This window comes from Uloborus diversus, chromosome 5, assembly GCF_026930045.1.
Source record: "Uloborus diversus isolate 005 chromosome 5, Udiv.v.3.1, whole genome shotgun sequence".
In the NCBI taxonomy this organism is placed as follows: Eukaryota; Metazoa; Arthropoda; class Arachnida; order Araneae; family Uloboridae; genus Uloborus; species Uloborus diversus.
This window is the reverse complement of record NC_072735.1, coordinates 23795652-23819830: the sequence shown is the minus strand read 5'-3', so window position 1 is coordinate 23819830 and position 24179 is coordinate 23795652. Positions and strand designations below refer to the sequence as shown.

Sequence of the window (24179 nt, the reverse complement as noted above, 5' to 3'; positions counted from 1 at the left end):
CCGCTGCGTCACCTCTCAGGGATGCTGCAAAATGGCAGGCCTTGGTAGCAGAGTCCCATCCGTTCGCTTCCGCCACTATCATGAATTGAGTTTTGTAAACCTGCCACGAAGTTTTCCCATCGAATGTGGCAAGTTTAATGGACGGTCGAGCAACCGATGTAGGAGCGCCAAACTGTACAGAGCTGCTTTCCACGGTCGCCAATCTCCTTTCCATGTCCTTAATTATTTCTTCCTTAAATGAAGTACATTTCTTGTCTTCTTCTTCAACTTATTTTCCACATTGGCGATGCGCTCTTCCACAGTATCAAAATTTTCTTCCAGAGCATCAACTTTATCTCCCATGGCGGTTAGTTGATTCTCCATCATGGTTTTCATCGACGTTAGGTCCCTTTTTATTTCATCTTGACTTGTAGTAATTTTAGCAGTTAAATCACTATTTAACTGTTTCTGGTTAGTCGCCAATTTATTTTTCAATTGTTCTTGATTAGCCGCCATATCATTTTTTAATTGTTCTTGATTAGCCGCCATATCACTCTTCGCAGAGTTGATTGCGTCAAGAAGTTGTTTTAATTGTTCATCCATTGCGCGAGTAATCATCACAAAAATAAAGTCCAAATTCAAAAAGTTTTTATGAAAAAATGTCCAAAGTCACACTTACTCCAAGAAAGTCCTGAAGTAGCCCCACGTTGGGCGCCAATTGTAACGGATCCGGTGCGGCTTCCAACTTTCTTGAAAGGACGACACAGTTCTTGATTAAAAATACAGGAAATTTATTTACACTAGCGTCAACAACTGCTAAATTAATCATCAGCAATTAAGCAAATATCACACAACACCGTAAACTCAACGGTTACACACACGTATTTACTTCCAAATACGAAAAACAACACGGCGAAATGCCTCGCAATAAACAGAGCTAATACACTCTCAGTTCAAATTCTCAATCGAAACTGAACTCTTTATCATGCATAACGCTTTTTATACACACCGAAAGAGAACTCTCAAATATTCCACAAGATTCTAAATGCTTCTCGAAAATCGCAGACCGTTATTTTATTTCTTCTTTTTATTCATTCACGAATCTTATCAATGAAAAAATAGGGGGACCATATACTTCAATCGAATGTATAGGGGCTGTATATTCATTACAGGACACTATTTACAGGTTACGTTACTACAATAATTACTATTTACCAGAATTTGTAACAATGCATTTAATTTGCTCAAAGTTAGATACAGAAACACACAGGCAGTTTCAATTATCTGTAGATTCTCACGAAGTGCCTACTTGGGATAGTTTTGTGACTTTCTTAGAAAAACGGTATCAAGTGCTGGAAAAATTTGAATGCTATTTGTTGTGATGCAAAACCCATGGTATCGAACGCCTCGAAAAATTATGGAAAAAATGTATACCCTTCCTACAAATCTAAATCATTTTTTATTCACTCTGCTTCTCAATATTGTATACTTTGTGATTCAAATCATTCTTTGTATAAATGCCAATCACTTTTGAAAATGAAAGTGTGTGAAAGGTTTGACTTTTGTAAATCGAAAAATCTTTGCCTGAATTGCTTAAATTCATCTCATAAATTAATTGATTGCAGTTCTAAATCAAGATGTAATGAATGTCAGCAGAAGCACCATTCTCTTTTGCATAAACCGGATGTGAGATCTTTTTCAAAACACATTCGTCATACGCCACTTACAAATAATTCCGATAGCTTAAATCTCTCAGCCCCTGCTTTCCCCCATCAAGCGTCGCCATCCGTTTCGTCTGGAGATGCTACACTCCTCGTAAATAAAAGTAACGAGGAAGTTATTCATAACTTCATTTCGCAAGCAGAAAAAACATTCGTTCTTCTCAGCACAGCCATTATTTATGTTCAAGATATCCATGGCCGATACAGGGAAATGAGAGCGATTTTAGACTCAGCAAGTCAATCTGGATTTATGACTAATGAGTGCGCTTCTTATCTTGGTTTAAAAAGATATAATATTCCAGTTGGCGGATTAAATGGTTTGTTAATAACTGTTGGGTAACGGGTAAATGCAGTGATTTCCAATAAGGATGAAGAATTTATAACAGAAATTGAATTCTTAGTCGTTCCAAAGATTACTGATTTAACACCTGCTCAAAAAATAGATGTTCGCAACATACATTTACCATCGGGTATCGAACTTGCAGACTATAGATTTTTTGAACCATCTAAAGTAGATATTTTGCTAGGAGCGAAAACTTTCTTCGAAATTTTAAAACCGACTCAAATTAGAATTAACAGTCAAATCTTGCTTCAAAATACATATTTCGGATATTTAGTCACTGGTAGTGTTCCAAGTGACACAACATGCAACACTGTATGTCACTTAGCTGTCGATGACACACAACTAGACAAAACATTGAGGTATTTTTGGGGAGTCGAAGCTTTGCCGGAAAAAGTGCCCATGAGCGATGAATTGAAATGCTCTATGGAACATTTTAATGCTACTTACACTAGAGATAGTAACGATCGCTATGATGTATGCATGCCCATGATGCAAGATAGGGTGGATCTAGGTTTATCTAAAGATCTGGCTGTTAAAAGGCTGCAGAGATCCATTATTCGAGTAGAGAGGAACCCTGCAGTCAAAGAACTGTATCACGATTTTCTCGCAGAATATAAACACCTAGGACATATGGAGGAAGTAAAGGAAAATGCTCTACCAAATCCTCATTATTACATTCTTCATCAAGGAGTATTCCGACCTGAAAAAAGTACAACTAAATTGAGGGTAGTATTTAATGCGTCTGCTAAAACTTCGAATGGAGTATCTTTAAATGATATCTTATTGAAAGGTGGAACTGTTCAAGATCCCCTTTGGTCTACTCTACTATGATTTCGCAAGCACATCATTGCTTTTACAGCCGATGTACAGAAGATGTATAGACAGATCAAAGTACATCCATCGCAACAAGATCTACTCAGAATAGTTTGGAAAGAACTAAATGAGGATACGATCAAAACCTTTCGTTTGACAACCGTAACATACGGAACATCTTGCGCGCCATTTCTAGCCACTCGAACTCTTCTACAACTAGCAGAAGATGAAAGGGATAAATATCCTTTAGCATCACCAATAGTAAAAAATGACTTTTACGTTGACGATGTACTTAGCGGTGCAGCGGACATAGACACTGCTTTAGAAATTCAGCAGCAACTTATAGGTATGTTGAAAGCCGGTGCAATGCACTTGTACAAATGGAGCTCTAACAATCGTGAGCTACTTTCGCATGCATCGATTGATGATCAAGAATATGTTTTTGGAAAAGATGAAAGCACATCCGTAAAGACATTGGGTTTGTCATGGAATCCTAGGAAGGATAATTTTCACTTTCTTTGAGCATTAAAGATTTCCAATCACTTTGACAAAAATAACAATGTTATCTATAATTGCTAACTTGCCGACCCATTGGGTCTGGTTGGTCCTCTTGTAGTAAAGGCTAAATTCATCATTCATAAATTACGGTTGCTAGGATTACCTTGGGATTCAGAAGTCCCCACCAGCGAAAGAATTGCATTTCAAGAATTCACTCAGGATTTGAACAATATCGACAAGTTGAACATTCCGCGCTGTGTCGTCCCAAAGGAAAGTACACATTTGGAAATTCATGGGTTTTCGGATTCTTCAGAGTACGCTTATGGAGCTTGTATTTACGTCCGTGCGAAAGATAGTTTCGGTAACATCAGTGTGATTTTGTTATGCAGCAAATCTAGAGTAGCACCAGTAAAGCGAGTTTTCCCTTCCGCGTTTAGAACTGTTAGGAGCTGTGTTACTGTCAAAGCTATCAAGTAAAGTTCTAGATGCAATGCAACTTCATATTGATGCAGTGTACTTGTACTCCGATTCAACTATTGTGATATCATGGATCCGAACACCGCCTCATCGCTTGAAATGCTTTGTAGCCAATAGAGTTGTCCAGATAACGGATTTGACAAGCAAGTTCGAATGGCGTCACGTACGCTCAGAGGACAATCCAAATGACCCATTGTCTAGAGGACTCTCTGTGAATGAACTTGTACAAAGTTGACTCTGGTGGTCTGGTCCAGAGTTTCTACACTGTGACACAAAATTTCAAAGCCACTTCGACTATTCGAACACTGACCCTGCATATACACATTAGTGCAAACCAACTGTGAACAATTATGTCCAATTTACTGTGCCTAATGACTTTTTCGATAATTTCTTTAAAATTTCTAATAATTATGTGAAACTAATTCGTATTTTTTAAGTTTTGTTTTTAGGTTCATCTGTAAATTTCAAAGAAAACCTCTTCATGCTGAATTCATTAGTAGTGATGAACTTAACCGTGCTAGTGATATTTTGGTAAAACATGTTCAAGCGCTAGAATTCGCAACAGAGGTGACAAGCGTAACACAGGGTAAAAACATTTCGAATCAAAGTAAGTTAAAATATATTAACCCTTTTTGGACAAGAACGGAGTCTTGCGAGTAGGAGGTCGGCTAACTAATGCTGAACTGAGTCTTAGTGCTAAACATCCTACTATTTTATCAAAGGATCATAAATTCACAATTTGGATAATCGAATATTTTCACAAAAAATTCTTACATGCAGTGCCCAATTCCTTGCTTCACCTTATAAGGCAGCTATTTTGGCCAATTAGTGGTAGAAATCAGTGTAGACTTGCAGTGCGTAAATGTGTTACTTGTTTTAAAAATAAGCCAGTTTTAGCAACCAGATTATGGGCAACTTGCCCAAAGAACGAGTAACAGAAACGTTTCCACTTTATTGTACTGGAGTTGACTATTGCGGTCCTTTTATCGTAAGATTTAAAAACCAGCGTAAATGAACTCTAAATAAAATTTATGTAGCTGTTTTCGTTTGTTTAACTACTCGTGCTATTCATTTGGAGATAGTGACAGATTTATCGTCGGAAGCATTTATTGCTACTTTAAAACGGTTTTTCTCGCGTCGTGGTAAAAGTGCGAAAATCTTTTCTGATAATGCCCCTAATTTTGTTGGTACCTCAAAAGAGTTGAAAAAATTACATAGTTTTTTGTTCCAACCAAACGAGGAAATAGCTAATAGCCCGGTCAAAATAGACCAAAAAAAAAGCGAAAGTTCGGAAAAATTCCCATAAAGCTGAAAATTGGTATAGACCTTATAACATCATTATACAGAACATCATTATACATGAAATGTCAAAAAGTCCTCACCGATCCGGGTGGAGCTAAAAAGTTTATTCAAGGTCAAAGGTCAAAAAATCAATTTTTCATATATATCTCTTAAACGATGATTGTTACCGAAAAAATGGAGGTTACAAAGTTTGAAAGGTATGCAATTGTGTACAAACAAGTGGGGATTCCGAGGATGGGTCATGGGGGTCATACCCTCCACCCTAAAACTACTAAATATAGCTTAAAATGGCATTGGAGACATATTTTTAAAAAAAATCCCCTTAGACCCCTTATTTGTACCCAAATTTGGTACTTTGACTATGAAATTAACACAAATATAGTTAAGGACAACACTAAAGTGAAGTGTCAGAAGTCCCCATCGATACCGGTGGAGCTAAAACTTTTATTCAAGGTCAAAGGTCAAAAACCGATTTTTCGCAAATATCTCTTAAACGGTAAGTGTTATTGTAAAAATAGGGGATACAAAGATTGAAAATTAGATAATTATGCACAAACAGGAGGAGATTCAGTGGATGGGTCAAGGGGTCATACCCCCCTCTCCCTAAAGCGATAAAATAAAGCCTAAAACTGCAGTTCAGGGACTCAAATTTCTAAAAAAATCACCCTAAAATCCCAATTTTTGTCCAAATATTGCACTTTGACTACGAAATTACCATAGAAATAATTAGAGACATCATTATAAACGAAATTTCAAACGTTCCCAACGAATTCCAGTTGAGCTAAACGTTTTATTCAAGGTCAAAGCTCAGAAAATCAATTTTTCACAAATATCTCTTAAACGGTAAGTGTTTTAAAAATAGAGGATAAAAAGTTTGAAAACTATGCATTTATGTACATACAAGCGGAGATTTAGAGGCTGTGCCTTGGTGGTCTTACCCCCCAGCCCCCCCCCCCCCTGTAAGCGACAAAATTAAAGCTGCATTTTGATGACATATTTCGTTGACCTTAAACCCCCTATTTGTGCCCGAAAATTACTTTGATCCCTTTCTGATAACGAGTTAACGAGTACTTCCAAAAGCAGAAGCTGGATCTGCCCTAGGTGTTAAAAAAGCCCAATATTTGTGTCCCCCCTCCCCCAATAAATTATAACATTCATAAGGTATCGCTGTTTTTGAAACTTTGAAAAAGTACTGAAGCTCCTTTTCTTTCTTTCGAGTGACCTCGAGAAACTACACTTGACCGCTATGCCTATTCCCTCTTATGATTCACACACCCCCTTCAAACTGAAAAGATCAAATTACATTCAGGGGAGAGTTGGACGCGCTTAGATTCCTTTGTATGAGCAAAATCAGTCGCACAAGTGCTCCTATTAATAGGGAGTGATTCTTTGTTGTGAAAAGTTGTTTTTATTGATACTATTTTTGATATGAATACGTACCCTTAACAAATAATTCTTCAAAGATGTCGCAAGATTGCTTCATTTGCAGTAAATCTTCGACTGAAGGCGAAATTGTTACTGTTGAACGCGGACTAAAATCTTTAATTGATTCAAGTAGTGCAAGGAACGATGGGTTTGTTGAATACTTGAAAGAAAAACAGTCGGTGGCAGTTCATGTACAGTGTCGCGAAATGTACACCCGAAAGTGCAGCATTGCGGCAGCTAAAAGACAACGAGAGATAGAGGCCAGTACGTCCCTGAGTAGTCCACCTCGTACTAGTGTCCGATCAGGTGAGACAACATTTTGTTTTAAAAACTGTTGCTTATTTTGTGGTGATGAAGCAAATGAAGAGACTGAAGAGAAAAAACAGCAGAATATACGGCATAAAATTTGTCAAGTTTCTACTCTTTAATTTAAAAATAATATTCTAAATGTTGCACATATCGTTCAGATGGCGTGGCAAAAGCTTATTGCACGCATACACTATGAGTACGATTTAGTTGCTGCTGAAGCGAAGTACCATTCTAGTTGCTACACTTCATTTCAAAAGCCTTCTGTAGGTCTTAAAGCAAGTCGTCCTGAAAATCCCGCTGCTACTATGGCGATGACAGAAATATTTGATATTGAAAATAATAATGATTGTCAGTTTTCACTGCAAAAACTGAAAAATATTTGTAAAACTGAAATTCCAGATGAGAAAATAATCAAAAACAGATTAAAGTTAAAGTATGGCAATAGAATGATTATACCGAGAAACGTGGAAGTTTAGCAATGATTTGTTTAATAGACAGCACGATATACTTAACAAAGCTTGGTACGAAAATAAAAAAACAACAACAAAAGAGGAAAGATTTAGGATACCAAAGACTGCGCCAGAAATTATTCAAGAAGATATTCAATCTGTCGTGTGCGACACTAACAATTATCCCCCGCCAAGTCAAATGTTTGAAAATATTAATAGTGACATTCCGGAGTCATTGACTTATTTTTTGGAGCAAATTACCTTAAAAAGAAAAAGATCTAAATTGGAACATTTCAAATTAATATGTACTAGTGTCAACCACTATATTATAGCTGCTGTTCGTCCTAGATCTTTCATCTCGAGATTACAATTGGGTCTCTCCGTTTTTTTTCATCGACGATTTGGATCTAAACGTTTGATCCAAATTAAATTATAAACATGTGAATTAAATTATAAACAAATACGCAGCAGACAATGCTGATATTAACGTACACACTTTAGATGGCCATAACACTTTACACATAATGGGCATAACCCAAATTATTACTCCTAGAAATTCAGTTTTAGCAGAAGATCCTTTATCGTGAATGAAACAAATTATTTCATCAAAAGATTTTGCAGAAAAAGCTCATGTGCCAACACAAGAGTACCACAATAATGGTGTAGTAGGATATAGTAAAATAACTGCTCAGAATTTTGCTTATGAAAGTGATACAACTTCTTTCTTACCCCGGAAAATAGATTTGTTATGGTTGTATGGGAAATGGAATAATTTATCGCTACTAGGTTGGAACGGTTATATTGAAGGTTTAACAAAGAATAATATGGATTTTTCAATGTCTAGAATTTTGTTCTCACCATTTATTCACCAATCTGCAAATGACTACAATTCTATATACACTACTTTACTTTGTGCTTTGGAGAATACAAAGCATTACTTGTTACTTTTGATCAACCTTTGTATGCAAAGGCCAGAGAAATTGTCGCTGCTGCACCTGAAGGATCTGATTAGGGATAATAGATACTGAGAGGCATCTTATATCCGTTAAATAAGGGAAAATGTTGTACTTGTTTCACCATTTTCACATAATTTGAACCGGAAAGAGTTGAACTTCATATAAATACTTCTTTTGAACATATTGCATGATTTACAAATTAATATGCGCTTTTTATAATAACAGTTAAGTTTTTGAAATATTTGCAAAATAAAAAAAAATATTTTTTGACCTTTGACCGTGCATAAAATGTTTATATTAAGTGGGATCGATGGGGATTTTTTATATTTCATTTATAATTGTGTATTTTGTGTCTCTGCCAATTTTCAGCTCTATGTGAATTTTTCCGATTTTTTAATTTTTTTTGTTTATTTTGACCTTTGACCTTCCATAAAATTTTTAATTCAAGTGGAATCGATGGGAATTTTTTGATGCGTTAATCCTAAAATTCTTTACTGGTGAAAAAATCGCGTTATAGCCATTTCACGTAAGTCGGATCGCGTTGTAGCGGGAGTCGACTGTATTCCTTTTTGTAGCAATTTCCATATTAGACCGTCATGCCAAACTGCATCATAGGCGCCCTTGAGATCCAGTGCGACAAGGAAAGTGAATCGACCTTCATTTCTTGCTCGGAACAGTTCATGATGGATTTCTGCTAGAATCACATCGCAGCCCCTAAATGGTATAAAGCTGTATTGATTGGAAGGGAAAAGATTCTGTTGAATACTATGGTTTGTCAGTCTGGTTAAGATCATGCGTTCGACAGTTTTAGCGAGAGTAGAGGTGAGTGAAATTGGTCTGTACGAATTAATGTCTTCTTTATTCTTCCCTTTTTTGTGAATTGGAACTATACAAGCGTTTTTGAAGGAATTTGGGACCTCCCCGGTGTTTCAGAGATGGTTAATCGTATTAAGAATTTTATTCAGGTTATCTGCTAAATACTTTTTAATGCTTTTGCAGGAATTTTCCTGTTTTTATTGATTGCATCCTTAAGATCGTTTAAAGTGAAAGGCGCATCTAAATCACAGTTTCCACTGAGGTCTAGCAAAACAATCGGGCTAATGATTAAAGTGAAAAACCAACGTATTATATTTGTGCTTTATTTACGTTGTTTTTTCATTTTAATCATATTGTAGCACAAAGCTTATATGATAATTTTTCATTTAATCGGATTAATGTTTTTTTTTTTTTTTTGCCTCACAGTTGTAAAAACATTTGGTTAAACATGCGTAAACCTTTTTTCCCCGAGAAAAGTACAGTGGCTCCCAAAAGTGTTCGTACACTTTGAAATTTTTTAGTAAAACCAAAATAACTCGGAACTGAATTCGAATATGAAGTCCAATATTTTTTCACATCATTCCTATGTCATTCTAAATACAACCAATTGGGATTTTTAAAAATATTGACGGATCTTCTTTTTGAAATGGGTCAGAAAACGAAGAGACAGAGAAATAACACGCCACAAAAGTCATCGTACACTCAAATATTTTCAAATAAATTCATGATTAAAATTATCACATGCCGTTTTATTAATATTTTTGCATTGTGTTGACCCTTATAAGTCATTTGGCTTTAATTTTTTTTTCATTTATTAATTAATATTGTGCTTATTACTATAAAATGGCTCGTATTCGTAAAAAACCGCAAACACCGCTCAAACTTTGAATTTTTTTTCCACAGTAGTGGAAAATTGGTTGGAAATGTCTTTAAATTAGTTAATTTATTTGTTTGTACAGTAAAGTGCCTGATAAAATGCACTAAAGAAAGAAATCGGACCGAAAACAAGGTAAGAAAAGATCAACCGGCAAAGTTGACAAAACGTGATCGGAGATTTAAAGTTAAAAAAATTATGAAAAATACACATTTGAGTGCTTTAAAAGTTTCTATGGAGTTAAATGAAACATTTTACATTTAATTTTCACTTAAAATTGCTCGCCAAGTTCTCTGATTAGCTGGATTATATGGGACCTCTTCCCGCAGAAATTTTCTTGGTCGTGCGAAAAACAGAATGCTTACGCTTTTCGTCGCAAAATCAATGATAAATAAGCTCAAAACGTTTTAGAATTAAGTCTTACTTACATATAAAAATTAATTCAACTTTTTTGGTTAAATTGTTGTATAATTGTAAGTAGAAGAAAAAATTAGGAACTTAATCTTAAGAACTTAGTTGGATCAGTTAATCAGGACGGTGAAGGTGTTCTAGTGGTGAGGGTGCATATCAGCATCAAGACTTGGTAGTTTGGAATTTTTTGGTGAAATAATGAATCATGCTGTTCCTTTAAATATTTTAAAAACAAATTTTGAACCCTTAGCCAAAAATTTGGTTATTGGAAACAACTTTGTTTTTTTATCGAGATAACGAATAGAAGCACACGGTTTCAACATTTGTATGTAGTGCCTCGAAAATTGTCCTAAAATTTAGAAAATACTCCCTCAATCTCCAGATTTGAATTTAATGTAACGTAGTTAGAGATATCTGGAGGCTAGATTACGAAAATGGGGCTTTAAAACGCAAATAGAGCTAGAAACAGTAAGACTCGAAGTTTGGTTGAACCCTTACTCAGAAATTATGCAAAAAAAAAAAAAAAAAGAAAGAAAGAAAGAAAAAGAAAGAAATCTATTCCCAGACGTTTAAAAGGTGTTATGAATACTGTATGATATTCTACTACTTAATAACTTAATCAAAAGTTAGATTATTCAGTAATATATAGAAATTTTATAAAGTGTACGAAGACTTTTGTGAGATAAAATTTTTGGCACTTTTTGGTTTTGATTTTTAAAAAATAAAGTTTTAATATTTTTTAAAAACTTTTCATGTAGTTTTGTTAAAAATTGATCATAGATCTTATAATTAAATACCTATTCCGAAATATTAATTCTAACCAATGGATTGGGCCCTATTTCGTTGAAAGTCATAGGTGTACGAAGACTTTTGGGAGCCACTGTATGCTGTAAGGTAGCTTGTCTTTATTGAATCCTTTTCCCGTTTCGTTTAATTAGATGGGAATCACGGAAACTGCAGCCACTGAAGAAGAATTTTTCTTCAATATTGGAAGCTTTGGAATATGGCAAAAAATAGTTTATGTAGCGGTTTTTTGGGGTTATATGGTCGATACTTTGCCTAGTTTCGCGATGACTTTCCTGGCACCCAACACAGACTTCTGGTGCGTAGAACCTAATATGAACTCTTCTTTGGCCCAAAATTCAACGGATCTACTTATGACCAATAAAAACGAGGCATGCTATGTACAGAAATCTAACTATTCAAGCTCAGGAAGAGACTCATCCGTGGAATTGCATTTTGAAGACTCTCTCAAGTGCACCAAGTGGGAATACGATACTTCACGTTTATCGGAGACATTAGTCAGTAAAGTATGTTTTACAGTACATTTTTTGGTTTGTTTACTCATTTCTGTAAAATTTTGGTCAATTTTTTCTTCCTATTTCTATTAATATAAAACTAATGTTTGTTTTATATTTGACATAAATAACAACATAGGATGTATATGAAATTAAAAACATGTTTATTGATACAGTGAAACATGTGTATAACAATACTGTCTATAACAAAAAAAAAAACAGTCTATAACGATATTTTCCTTGGTCCCAGCAAAATGTCAATATGAATAATTAAACTGTCTAGAACGATAACCTGTCTATAACAATTTTTTTGGTCCAAAACGTATAGTTGTTGACTGGTTTCACTATATATGGTTATTTTTTAAAAACTGATAGCTCTACTTCAAGCTTTCTTGGAGGGAAGTGGTAAAGAAAAAAGGGTATAGCTGCCCAGTAAATATTACGTATAACTAAGGAATTAACAAAGGATTTTCCTGCTATCTCACTTTTTAGAAATATATGGAAGGAAGTAACTGTTGCTAGATCACGCAAGCGAAAAAATATCGAACCTATATTTTTTTAAACAAATTACGACCGTTTCTTTCACTGCTCGGTCTGACTGGCCCTAACCTCTTAATGGGATTTTTAAAAAATTGTAGGAGTGTTTAATATTTTTTTCTTCGGATGAAAAACAGGATGTTATACAAATATCTTTATTGTTTTTTGACTAGATCATGATCCATTTCATGAAATTACTACTGGTTTAAATAATTTCCCCCGTGTATGTCCTCGTCTTAAACAAGCATTGTATAATACAGGATCCGGATATTAAATTTCCAGGACTGACGTAACTGTAGAAGAACGAAAAACCGGAAGATGGCGCTTGTGATTGCAGATTGAAGAGCGTTTTCTTGCTCAAGTGCACTGCAATCGGCGCTATTCTGAAGTACTCTGGCCTCAAAAAGTTAAGGTACAACCGGTTTTTTGCATCTAATTTGCAAATAAATGAATGTAGAAACAAAAAAAAGAGGCTATGTGCATTAAATAGTTTTTTATTGAATGCATCATAGAAATTTGTATGAGTGTATTGCAAAAACGATTTATAGCAAAAAAAGCAATAGTTGTGGAAAAGTCCATTCTTGGCGAAAACAGAATATCACAGTGTTATGTAGTAAAATGTCATATGAGCAATACAAAAATGGGTTCAAATAAGGAATGGTCTCCCCCCCCCCCCCCCCCAACTCAGTAGAGTTTACAAAATGTCTCAGAGACGTCGTTTACCCGATTCGTTAAGGTGGCGGGCAGTTGGATGGATGGAAAAGGGATTGTCGCAGGCTGATGATGCTGCTTGACGTTTCAATGCGTCTCGTAGTGTTGTTCAGCGACTTTGGGATTAATACTGAACCGAAGATTCTGCGTCCAGATGATCTGTTTCAGGCCAACCACGAGCAGAAGCCGCAGCTCGTTGCAAACCACTTTGTAGCATCAGGAAGAAGAATCTCTGCTACTACGGTCGAAATCGTTTTCACTATGCCAGATGACCAGTTATGTGTGTTCCCCTCAACGGACCGCAGCAAAGGATCCACTTATTCTGGGCAAGAGGACATGTTTCCTGGACCCAGCAGCAATGGGCTCCTGTGCTGTTCACAGACGAGCCCAAAATTACATTGGAGAGTGATTCAGGGCATCTACTGATCTGGAGGGAACAGCGCACTAGATACCATCAATCCAACCTTGTTGAAAAACACAAGCATAGAGGTGGTGGAATCATGGTTTGGACAGAGACCTAAATTAATAGCCGGACCTTGTATTAAAAATGGAGATTAAGTCAACATTTTTATCACCTGAAGTAGGAAGAGAAAAAACGAAATATTTGGCGATAATAGTGGGCAACATCGTAATTCAATAAATTCACTCCTGACTGTGATATTGTGAATAAAATTTTTTTATTCTACATTTGTGAAAAAACTGTTAAGGGGACACTGGACGTTCAAAAAAAAGAAATCTATGTCAAATTTTTGAAATTTTTATTTTTTGAATTTATTTGAATATGAGGACAATTTTGTGAGTTTTGTTTTATTCATTATAGTATAGAGAATGACTTAAAATAAGTTTCAGTGTTGTGAACTCAAATTAATTACGCAAGGGACTTTTCAAAGTTTTCTTAATTATCGTTAAGGTTATTTACATTTTTTTTAAATAATTGGTCTTCCAATTGAAACTTTTTAATGAAATTTTATAATTAAGCTTGTATTAGTGTTTAAAGTATATGGTTAAAATTTCATGCAAATCCATCAATAATTAAAAAAGTTTATTTTCAAGGTCCAGTGTCCCCTTAAAGAGAAGAGAATGATGGAGAAACATTAGCAGTAATACCCTCTTAAGCTAGGGCTAAGGCAGAACTACAATGCAGTATACCGACAGCCAGGTTATGAGATCGGAAAACTGCAGTTTCTTCTTTGGTATGAACTCATCATACTAGAGTAGTCAATAACCACGCTGGAAGCAGATGTTCTCTCCCTTAAGCTACGATTACCAACAAACTAGTAGCTGAAATCAATTTCGTACACCGGCAAGATGGTGCGGTTCAATTCGAAAATGAAGGTAAAAGCTTAAGTAATATTAGCACCCATAAGCCAAGGCTAAAGTAGAACTACATGTAATATTCCGACAGCCCGGCTATGACATCTAGAGACTACATTTTCGTCCTTGTTTTGAACTCATCTGTCTGAAATAGTCAATAACCGAGCTGGAAGCAGAAGTTTTCTCATTGAAGCTAAGTTTACCGTCCTAAGAACCAAACTGCAGTCTCTGGCAGTCATAACTGGAAAGTCGGTATATTGCATGAAATTCTCCTTTATGTAGTTCTGCATGTAAATCTGCCTTAGAGCTGACTGAAGGGAGGTAACTTTATTCTCATTCAGGATAAGATAAATTTTAAACAACAGAAAAATAAACTTCATCCATAAAAAATTTTGAGAGAAGGTGTTTGGGAGTCAACCTCTAATCCCATAGTTTTAATCTACTCGCATATTGACAATTCTAGTATAATTTTTAAATTCAAGAGAGGACAGATATGACTCCCCCGCCCCCTACACACAGAAGGGAAAGTTTAGCTAGTGTCAGTAGACATATAGTTCTAAAAATATTGATCGTGGCATTTAAAGCTAAAATTAAAAACGAAGTCACATTAATAAGTTCAGTATTTTAATCAATTTAACTAAATGCATTGTACGTTTAGCTAAAACTAGACTAAAATCAGCCCATAGTCAACAGCCCATAGGGGCCAATACTTAGTAGGGCCGTTTCCATGGACACTTTTGACCCCGAAAAAACCTGCTTTTCACCGCATTCCGGTTATTTGCGGGGAAAATGTGGATTTTTTCTCTTCCCGCTAGCTTCTGGAGTGAAAGCGGTGTTTTTACCCAGAATGCATTACGCGAAACAAGTTCGTCTTCTAGCCGCTAAGGATGCTGGGTAAAAACCGCTTTCTCTGGTATAATGGGAGAACCTCTTTTTACATGGAAACGAGGAATTTTTCAATCGGTTTTCTTGCGGAACCAGAGCGGGGATTTACCGGGTCGAAACGTGCGTTATAAACGCGGCTAATGTGTCCATCTGAGTTTACGAGACCGAATGCTCTGGGGTACAAAGCAAATGCTCCAGCTAGGTGGTCAACCGAAAGTAGAACCCCCCAGAGTTTAGTTCCTAAGCACGCTTTAGTTTCGTAAGGAAGAAGAATCGTCAAAAATATTTCAGAGAGTGTGTTTGCTTTTAAGAAAGAGCATTAAAGACAATTAGAAGGGAGAAAAATGCATAAATAAAATATCTTTTTCCACGTTTATTTGCAGTGGGATTTAGTATGCGACAGAGAATGGTTGATATCGTTGGCTAAATCCGTTTATATGATCGGATTTATGTTTTCTGGTGCTGTGTTCGGACAATTATCGGATTGGTAAGACAATGTTTTAAATGTTAATTTATTCTTTACTGAAATCCACGTAAAAAAGTGAAGTATATTGTATGCTCTAGGACCCACTTATATACGTATGTTCACATGTTTATAATTTAATTTGTATTTTTGAACTGTGATTTCTGACCTGTGACTAGTTTAGAAAATTGGTTACAGTCAAATGCCCTTTACTTGGGACAGTACTCTAACCTGGTACATTTTGACGAATTTGTTTTGAATGCTTGTACACCTGTAAGTATTCCACCCGTAAGGAATAAATGGGGTCGGTGACGCACACAGGGATTTTTCAAAAAAAAAAGGGGGGGGGGGGGGTAAAGAATCGGAGGTCTATCATTCTCACATCATACTCCAACACTCATCCAAACATATTATTTTGATTTTATCGATTGTTATGTTAAGGGGAAAACATTTAAAATACATATATTGAATAATTACTTAGGAAACATCACGAGCTCAGTAATCATGAAAAAAGTTAAAAATGGTCGCATTCGAAAGAGTATCTTTAGAAAAAAATTTGACCCAAATATTGTGTGCCCTCGTCCTTTAGTTTTTGAGATATGGGGGGGTCAAAGTTTGTCGAAATCTTACGAAAATTCGCCAAATTTAAAGACTTGGCAAGAAATGGAAAATACCACGTGATTTCATCGCCTGCGTCTAGCAAGACTCTCATTCCCATTTCTGGTCATCTGCAAAGCGCGTAAACGATGTTTCGAATTAACCCTTTACTTGTGAGTGTAAAATTAAAAAGTAACTATGAAGCCTGTGAAATGGAAACTAGAGAGCTTTATCCAGAGGAGCTACAACTTTATAACGAAATTGAACGTAGGATTTAACTTAGTAATCGTGATAATAATGCATTTCAGAATTTAAGTGCATTTCAAGTGTGTTTTACTTAACTAATTTAAATTTGTACTCTTGTTATGAAATGTGTTGTAAGTAATTAATAATTATGTACGAGAATTAAAATGAATAAGTAAAAAAAAACATGCTTATTAAAGCTTATATATTGAAAATAAAATGGATAGTTTTTGATGTTGAAAGAAAATGATCATGGATTGTAGTATCCCAGCTCTTACTTATTTTTTCAAAAGTTATTATTATTCATGAAGTTTTATTGTCTGACCACTGCTAGCGAAAATGTTTAATTTTTAATTTAAAATCAAAAAAAATAATAATAATAATTAAAAAAAAAGAAAACAACGGATAGTAAATGTCAAAAATTTGCACAGCAAAACTAACGATGTCGAAAATTACTTCACAACAGATTCTTATCAAAAATTTTATAGTCTACGTTCATTACAACAACCCCTGTAGTTCGAAAAAGTCTGTCACTGCAACTGAAAGTCGCTATAACGTAAATGCACATCATATTGCATGTTATTTAGTCATTTTTAAAAATACTGAAGTCACTTTTACCAATTATGTTTCAAGTTAAAAGGGAATTCAAATACGAGCAAAATAAAAATTAATACAGTTTTTTTTTTATTTGACTTGTTAGAGGGCTTACACATAACTTGAAAACGATACACATAACGAAAAACACACTGGAAATAACTGACAGAAATCGTTTTTTTTAATTTGAGAACATGGTTTGCAATCTTTAAAATTGTCGTTTTCTTCGTATTTAGATTCTGTTGAAGACTTCAGATTTACGACTTTTCAAAAAAAAAAAAAAAAAAAGACTTTAAAGTGTGTTTGTCGTTTTTCTACGGTTATCATATTTTTTTCAAAACAGTTTCATCATCGAATAAACTCTTTCAGTGGAAATATTTCACCCGCAGAAGCATAAAAGTTTTAAACATCAGTTTTTTAACAGACAGTTTTAAGAATAACAAAAAAGTTTAAACTTTGAACGGTATATTCAAATGTATTCAGTTCATACGTTCTATTGGATGCTAAAATATCATTACATCTGTGGAATTTTAAACGAGATTTTGTGCTCGACCCCAAGGACAGATCGGTCGCAGTAATAGGAGGTCGTTCTTGTTGACTGCAGTTAGGAGCGCACTGATGGGATTTCACTGTGACCTCCCAAAAATTTTCCTTATTCGACAAAGTCCGTCTGACAGTTCGGCAAATTAGAGGACATAATTACAATTTTTTAACTCCCGAAAGTCACTTTTCATACATTATTATTTGCGCATACTCGTATTTTATCGCTCGGCAAAATTTGAATTTTCTTTCGGTAAATTGAGAATTTTTGCTTTCCCAAAAGTTTAAGCTCGGGGAACCTCTCACTGCAGTATATTTTAATTTGCTTTATTACTATAATAAAATGCCAAAAATCAGAACAAATTAGCTTTGCACAGAACCTAAAAGAAAAAAATAATTAATACTTATGAGAACCTTGTTTAGAAATAAAATATATTTCACCAATAATAATAACCACGAAAAATAGTGAAGAAAAATCTATTTACATCTACTACTACTACCTAAAATGCTAAAAGACATTTTTATCTTGACCTTCTCCATAACATTTTACAGGGGGGAGGTTCAAATTAAATTATTCGAGAAAATTACTTTTAGTTATTCGAAAAGCAACAAAAGACACACCCACATTCACATTTCTGTAGTTGGAAACAAATGTTTGATGGAACTCCCCTCGGGGTCTAGGGGATTCGTCAAAAGAAAATATGATTTGAAGTCAATATACATTATATTTCCATTGTTTTTACAATAAAATAAAACAAATATTTCGGGCGGTGGCGTTTTCCCCTATACAGTTGCACGTTAATATCCCGGAACACAAGCCCCTAAAAATTTCAATGCCGCAGTCTGTGCCACGACACCCCGCGCCATGGTAGTCACCCCGAGTAAAGAATTAATGCGCTATTTCTCACGCGCTTTGGTGGTGACCAAATATGGAAGTGAAATGTCTTGTCAGATGCAGATGTTGAATTCGCGCCGTACCTTCCATTTCTGAACAAAACTCGCTAAATTTGGCGACTTTACTAAAAATTTCGGCAATTTTTAAGACCTCATATTTCGATAACGTGGTCACGAGGGCACGTAGTTTCAGTGCCATAAACATGATTTCCAATGCTCTTTCGAATGCCACCAATTTGGAATTTTTTTGAATTTCCTTGATCGTGATGTTTCCTGGTTAGCATTAGTTAGTAAAACATTTTATTAATAACAAAATACTAAATTAAAATTCCAGAAAGCACAAGAATGAATGTAATTAGTTTTTTTCATCAGCGAAACAAAATCATCATTGTAGAACAGTTTATGTGCATATGGAGTTATATTTTGCAGGGGAAGAAAGAGAGAAGATAAATTATTATTTTTTTTTTCCATTTATTAAATCTGAAATTATCGTTACCTTTGCTTGGAATTATTTTACGTACTACATACTACATAGGGCTATAGTCAATCAAGAAACTCGAGCTATTGAGGGGGTACGAACCCCATGGACCCTTCCCTTGTGTGCGCCACTGAATGGAGTCATAGGATAGATGAGTTATTTTTTGAGGCTGCGTGGGTTGAACTTTAGTGCTTCCGCTGTATCGGTAAGTTTAATCATTTTGAAAATTTCAAAAAAAAACTATGAGATTTTTAAGTGCAGAACTACAGGGTGTCCAGCAAAGGACTCCCTGGTTTCAAAATTAAATATTTCGAACGCCAAGGACGATATTGAATAAAATAAATTGTATGTTTATTGTGAAACCCATAAAAATCATATACAGGGATACGGAAATTAGTTTAAAAACTGCCAACAGGTGGCGCTGCACAATATAATTGCAAAAGAAGTCTCCATAAATAGTGCTGTGAAGAGGTTTGTTGTTTCAGCAGTAGTTTAGAGTCTCAGATATGCTTACATATACGCTAGAAAGTATCGTCCAACCTCTTCGCAGCACTAATCATGGATACTTTTATTGCAATTACAGCGTGCAGCGCCACCTGTTGGAACTTTTTAAAACTAATTTACAAGTTCCTGTATATGATTTTTATGGGTTTCACAATAAACATACCGTTTATTTTATTCCAATATCGTCCTTTGTTTTCGAGATATTTAATTTTGACACCAGTGAGTCCTTTGCTGGACACCCTGTAATTTAAGTTAGTTAAGTTAACTGAGCCGCATTAGTTTGAAAATTTTGTTATACTTGTTCTCGACTATGTACTTGTGCCTTATTTGTGCACATTAACTCCTGAATTAATTCACTTTAACTCATTTATTCATAAATTTGAGACATTGAAAATGCGCTCCAAGTTTGGGATACTGTTTCAAGCTTGTTTACAATGAAAGAAAAAGTGTACAGTGTCTAGGAGGAATAAATGATATGATTCTATTGAGAAACATTAACAGTCAAGAAAAAATAAAGAATGATGCATATTCTGATGACACTAAATGTATCAAATACAAATACAAATACAAAAGTGACGACCAGCAACAGGCTCTGGGCCCAGCTAGACTGGTCCTAGTCAATTTAAAATCCCAAGTGAAGATCAATGGCCCTCTTAAAACTATCTACTCCCTTGTTCATTACCACCTCTTCTTAAAACAATGACCCCTTGTCCTGTTTTCAGTGCTAAACTTCAGCCCCGTAACATCTTTCATTTTAATAAATTTAAACAACTGAATCATGTCCCCTCGGTCTCTTCTTTGCTCAAGCCTGTACATTTCTAGCCTTCTAAACCTGGAGTCATAGTCTAAGTGAGAAAGTCCATTTATTAGCCTTGTAGCCCGCCTTTGAACCCTTTCCAATACATTAATATCTTTCTTAAGATAAGGAGACCAAAACTGAACAGCATACTCCAAATGAGGTCTTACTAAAATTCTATATAAGGGCAGAATAACTTCTTTAGATTTGTTTGAAATAGATCTATTGATAAACCCAAGCATCTTATTGGCTTTATTACTAGCAATGCTGCACTGTTGGCTAAACTTTAAATCCTGACTTTTTAAGACCCCCAGATCAGTAACTTTGTCTGTCTGACTAATGACTGAACCTTGCAAATAATAACTTGTACACTTATTTCCATGCCCTAAATGTAGCACTTGGCATTTCCCAACATTAACAGCCATACCCCATTTATCAGCCCACTCTGCAATACGATCTAGATCCTCTTGCAGCTGATTTGCTTGTTCTTCATTTTCTACAGTCCCCATAACTTTGACATCATCAGCAAAACAATTCATGTTCCCAGAAATATTTTTGTAAATATCGTTCATAAAAACAATGAATAAAACAGGCCCTAACACTGATCTTTGAGGAACCCCGCTTAAAACCTCACTCCAATTAGAATAATTTCCCCTTACAACTACCCTTTGTTTCCTTCCGGTCAGTCAGTTTTTTACCCAAATGAAAGTTTTCCCTCCTATTCCTATATCAGCTAATTTGCTAAGTAGAGCAACATGCAGTACCTTATCGAAAGCTTTTTGAAAATCAATGTAAACAACATCTACAGGCTTTTTATTGTCCAAAGCCATGGTAACTTTGTCATAGAAATGTAATAAATTAGTTGCACAAGATTTACCTTTCCTGAAACCGTACTGAAAACTAGTCAATTGATTATTAGTTTCTAGAAAATTTACTATCTTAATTTTTATCAATGTTTCAAAAATTTTGCAAACCACCGAAGTTAGACTCACAGGTCTATAATTTCCCGTACTCCCTTTAGACCATTTCTTGAAGAGCGGTGTAATGTTAGTCAGCTTCCAGTCCTCTGGCACTCTCCCCGAGTTATAAGAAGCATTGAAAATATTTACGATTACATCTGCTAATTCCTCCGTACATTCAACTAAAATTTTTGGATAAATATTATCTGGTCCCGGAGCCTTAGTCTCTTTAATTTTTTTCAAATGAAGTAAAACGTCATCCCTGGAAAATACAAAGTCCTCAAGCTGTACTATAGCTTGTGTCTTGTTGGTGTCGACTGTTGACTGTTGAGATACAGTTATCATTAAAAACACTCGAAAAAAAGTTATTAAGAACATTATCAATATCACTATCGTCCTGAATTAAAATTCCCTGCTCATCAACCAGTGGCCCAATATGACTATTTCGAATCTTCCCCGAATTAGCGTATGCAAAAAACCTCTTGGGATTCCTGTTTATGTTATCCGCCTGTCTTTGCTCCAACTCTCTTTTCTGAATCCGTACCAAATACTTAAATTTACGCCTTGCGTTACAATATTGGAGCCTATCTGCACTATGCCCAGTTTCTCTAAACCTTTGAAAAGCGGCTTGCTTGTAATTTAGAGCGTCTTTAGTTTCTCTGGAGAACCAAATTGGTCAAATTTTAGTGTTGACACCCTTTCTCCAAAAGCAAACATGATCCCCAACCGTTTTTGGCTAGATTTTCCTTAAACTCTGCCCAGTGAAGATTCACATCGCTATTGTCCAATCCAGAAGAAAAAACTGCTTGGAGTGGAGAATATTAATGAACACACTTTTTCTGCTTAACAAATTACAAACTTATAGGTGATATCTTAAGCAAAAATTTCGTCATTACTCTTTAAAATTATTACTTTTTAATGAAACATATGAGTCGTCACGCGCTTGATTTTTTCGTGGAATGGATCTCTTAATGGTTTTTAGTCAATATGAAGGCGTCAAACTCGCTTGGAAACTGATTAGAGGGCACTCTATTGCTTTAATCGAATATTTACACTTTTATACTGCACTCAGGATGATTATTTTCTTTACGGCATCGTCAAACAAAAGTACTTTTGAATACTTGAACGTACTTACAGCCCATTTATGACATTCAGAGATTGCAGTCCTTTTTATGGACTCTTCAGTCTGGAATAGTCAATAACCGAGCTGGAGACAGATGTTCTCTCGTTAAAGCTGAGATTACCTACAAACTGGTAGTTAAAACTATCTTTTTTTTTTAATTTTAATGTGACCTCAGCTTCAATGAGGGAACACCTACCTCATTCTCGAAACTTCAGTCTCTCTATGTCATTACAGATCTGTAGGTATATTGTGTGTAGGGGGGAGGGGGTGCGGTAACTTACTGCATAGTAAAAACATTGTTTAATGAAATGTCAGAAACTTATTTGGCTTATGGTATGTTTTGTTTTCAGCATTGGAAGGCTCCCTGCTATCGTCATTTCATACATCATCGCAACTACAAGCCTCGTACTTTCTCTGTTCTCCACATCCTACTTGATGTTCGCCGTACTCAGGTTTTTTCAGGCTTTTGGAGTTACTGGTCTCACTACAGTTGGATACGTGTTACGTAAGCAGAGATATTATGTAAAACGGTAAAATCTCTTCCTACCGTTACGCCTAATTGAGCGTTCAAGCATCAGTCTCACTTGTGAGCAGGGACTAAGGGTCATATTCATCTCTAACACAGTTGGTCGAATCAAACCAACGCCCCGGTAAAACTAAATGCTTTCTCGCTTTTAACATAGAGCAAAAATGAACTCAAAACGAGGGATCGAAGACAAGACAATGTTGGTACAGAGGCCAGTGCCTTCTATCGAAGGTATTCGAAGCTAATAAAGGAGAATTTAACAATTGGTAAATTTCTGAATTTAAACTTAAAAATTAATCAATTAACAATATGATTTGAATTGTTTGGATCCACAGCCATAACAGGCTATTTGGTGTTACGGGACGTTGATCGAATACTATCGTTTGTGCTAGAGATGAACATGCTCCTGATATAGTCATTTAGAGTGACTTTGAGCCATGCCGGGTAACATTTTTCTCTTTTAACGAGAAATCCCAGTTCTTCACTCACATGGGAAAAGGTTATGAAAGAAGATTTCTGCTCTGTTGTTTACAAGAAAAAAACTAGAAGTATTGTACGCAGCTCAATTCATCACTTAATTATTCAGAAGTTACCCGTTTGGAAGCTATTTTTGAAGTTGTTGAAGTTGCTCTACCAACATTGCAATTATTCTATGCAGTATTATAAGTGATAGAAAGCTTATGGTGTTGCGAAGTACAAAGAGGGAGTTTTCTAACATTTTGAAAATTAATTTATCTGCTCCAAACTTTCAGTATTTTTCTAAAAGTAATTGTTTTATATTCCATTTCTGTTATGGCTAAAGTTTACTACAAAATAGCGGGAGAACTTTAAACCAGGCAAATAGTTCCCTTTAAATGAATTTAATTATTGTTATTTCCTTATTTTAGATAAGCTATGCTATACTGAAGGATTTTTTTTCCATTTTTTGCCAACAAATACAGTAAAACCTGTGACAAATTCAAGGGAAGAGCTTGGGTGGGGCGTCCCTACCTGACCAAAATCCTCAAAGCTCCAAATATTCTTAAAGGTTATCTAAATTTTTGTTTTATGACTCCAGTTTCTAGGCTAACTTTAGCAATCCAGTTCAGGACATGGGAGAGCACCCGAATCCACATCTCCTTACATTATTTAAGTTCGCCATAAACTTCGTGTTTTAACTTCAAATTCGAACAATCAATATCCGAGGGTGAGTCTCTGAGCCTCAAAACTTCCCCTAATGCCATCAAAGATGGCCGCAGTTGCACTTGAAAATTTTCAAAGCTCAATATTCCACAATTCTCTTCTTGCTTGGGCTCAGCCTGGAAATCGGTTTGCTAACTTTCATAACAATTAATTTTACACCAA

The 24179-nt window shown here is 35.4% G+C and overlaps 1 protein-coding gene across 1 annotated transcript in view; it reads left to right on the top strand.

Annotated features, from left to right (window-relative positions):
* The first annotated feature begins 9060 nt into the window (after window positions 1-9060).
* LOC129222174 (organic cation transporter protein-like) overlaps window positions 9061-24179 on the top strand; it is a 65509-nt gene continuing 50390 nt past the window's right edge. Inside the window, exons 1-4 of the mRNA XM_054856635.1 lie at window positions 9061-9094; window positions 11312-11683; window positions 15502-15605; window positions 22660-22814. Of these exons, the coding sequence (XP_054712610.1) occupies window positions 9065-9094; window positions 11312-11683; window positions 15502-15605; window positions 22660-22814 (661 nt within the window). The 5' untranslated portion in view covers window positions 9061-9064. The remainder of the gene's footprint in view (window positions 9095-11311; window positions 11684-15501; window positions 15606-22659; window positions 22815-24179) is intronic.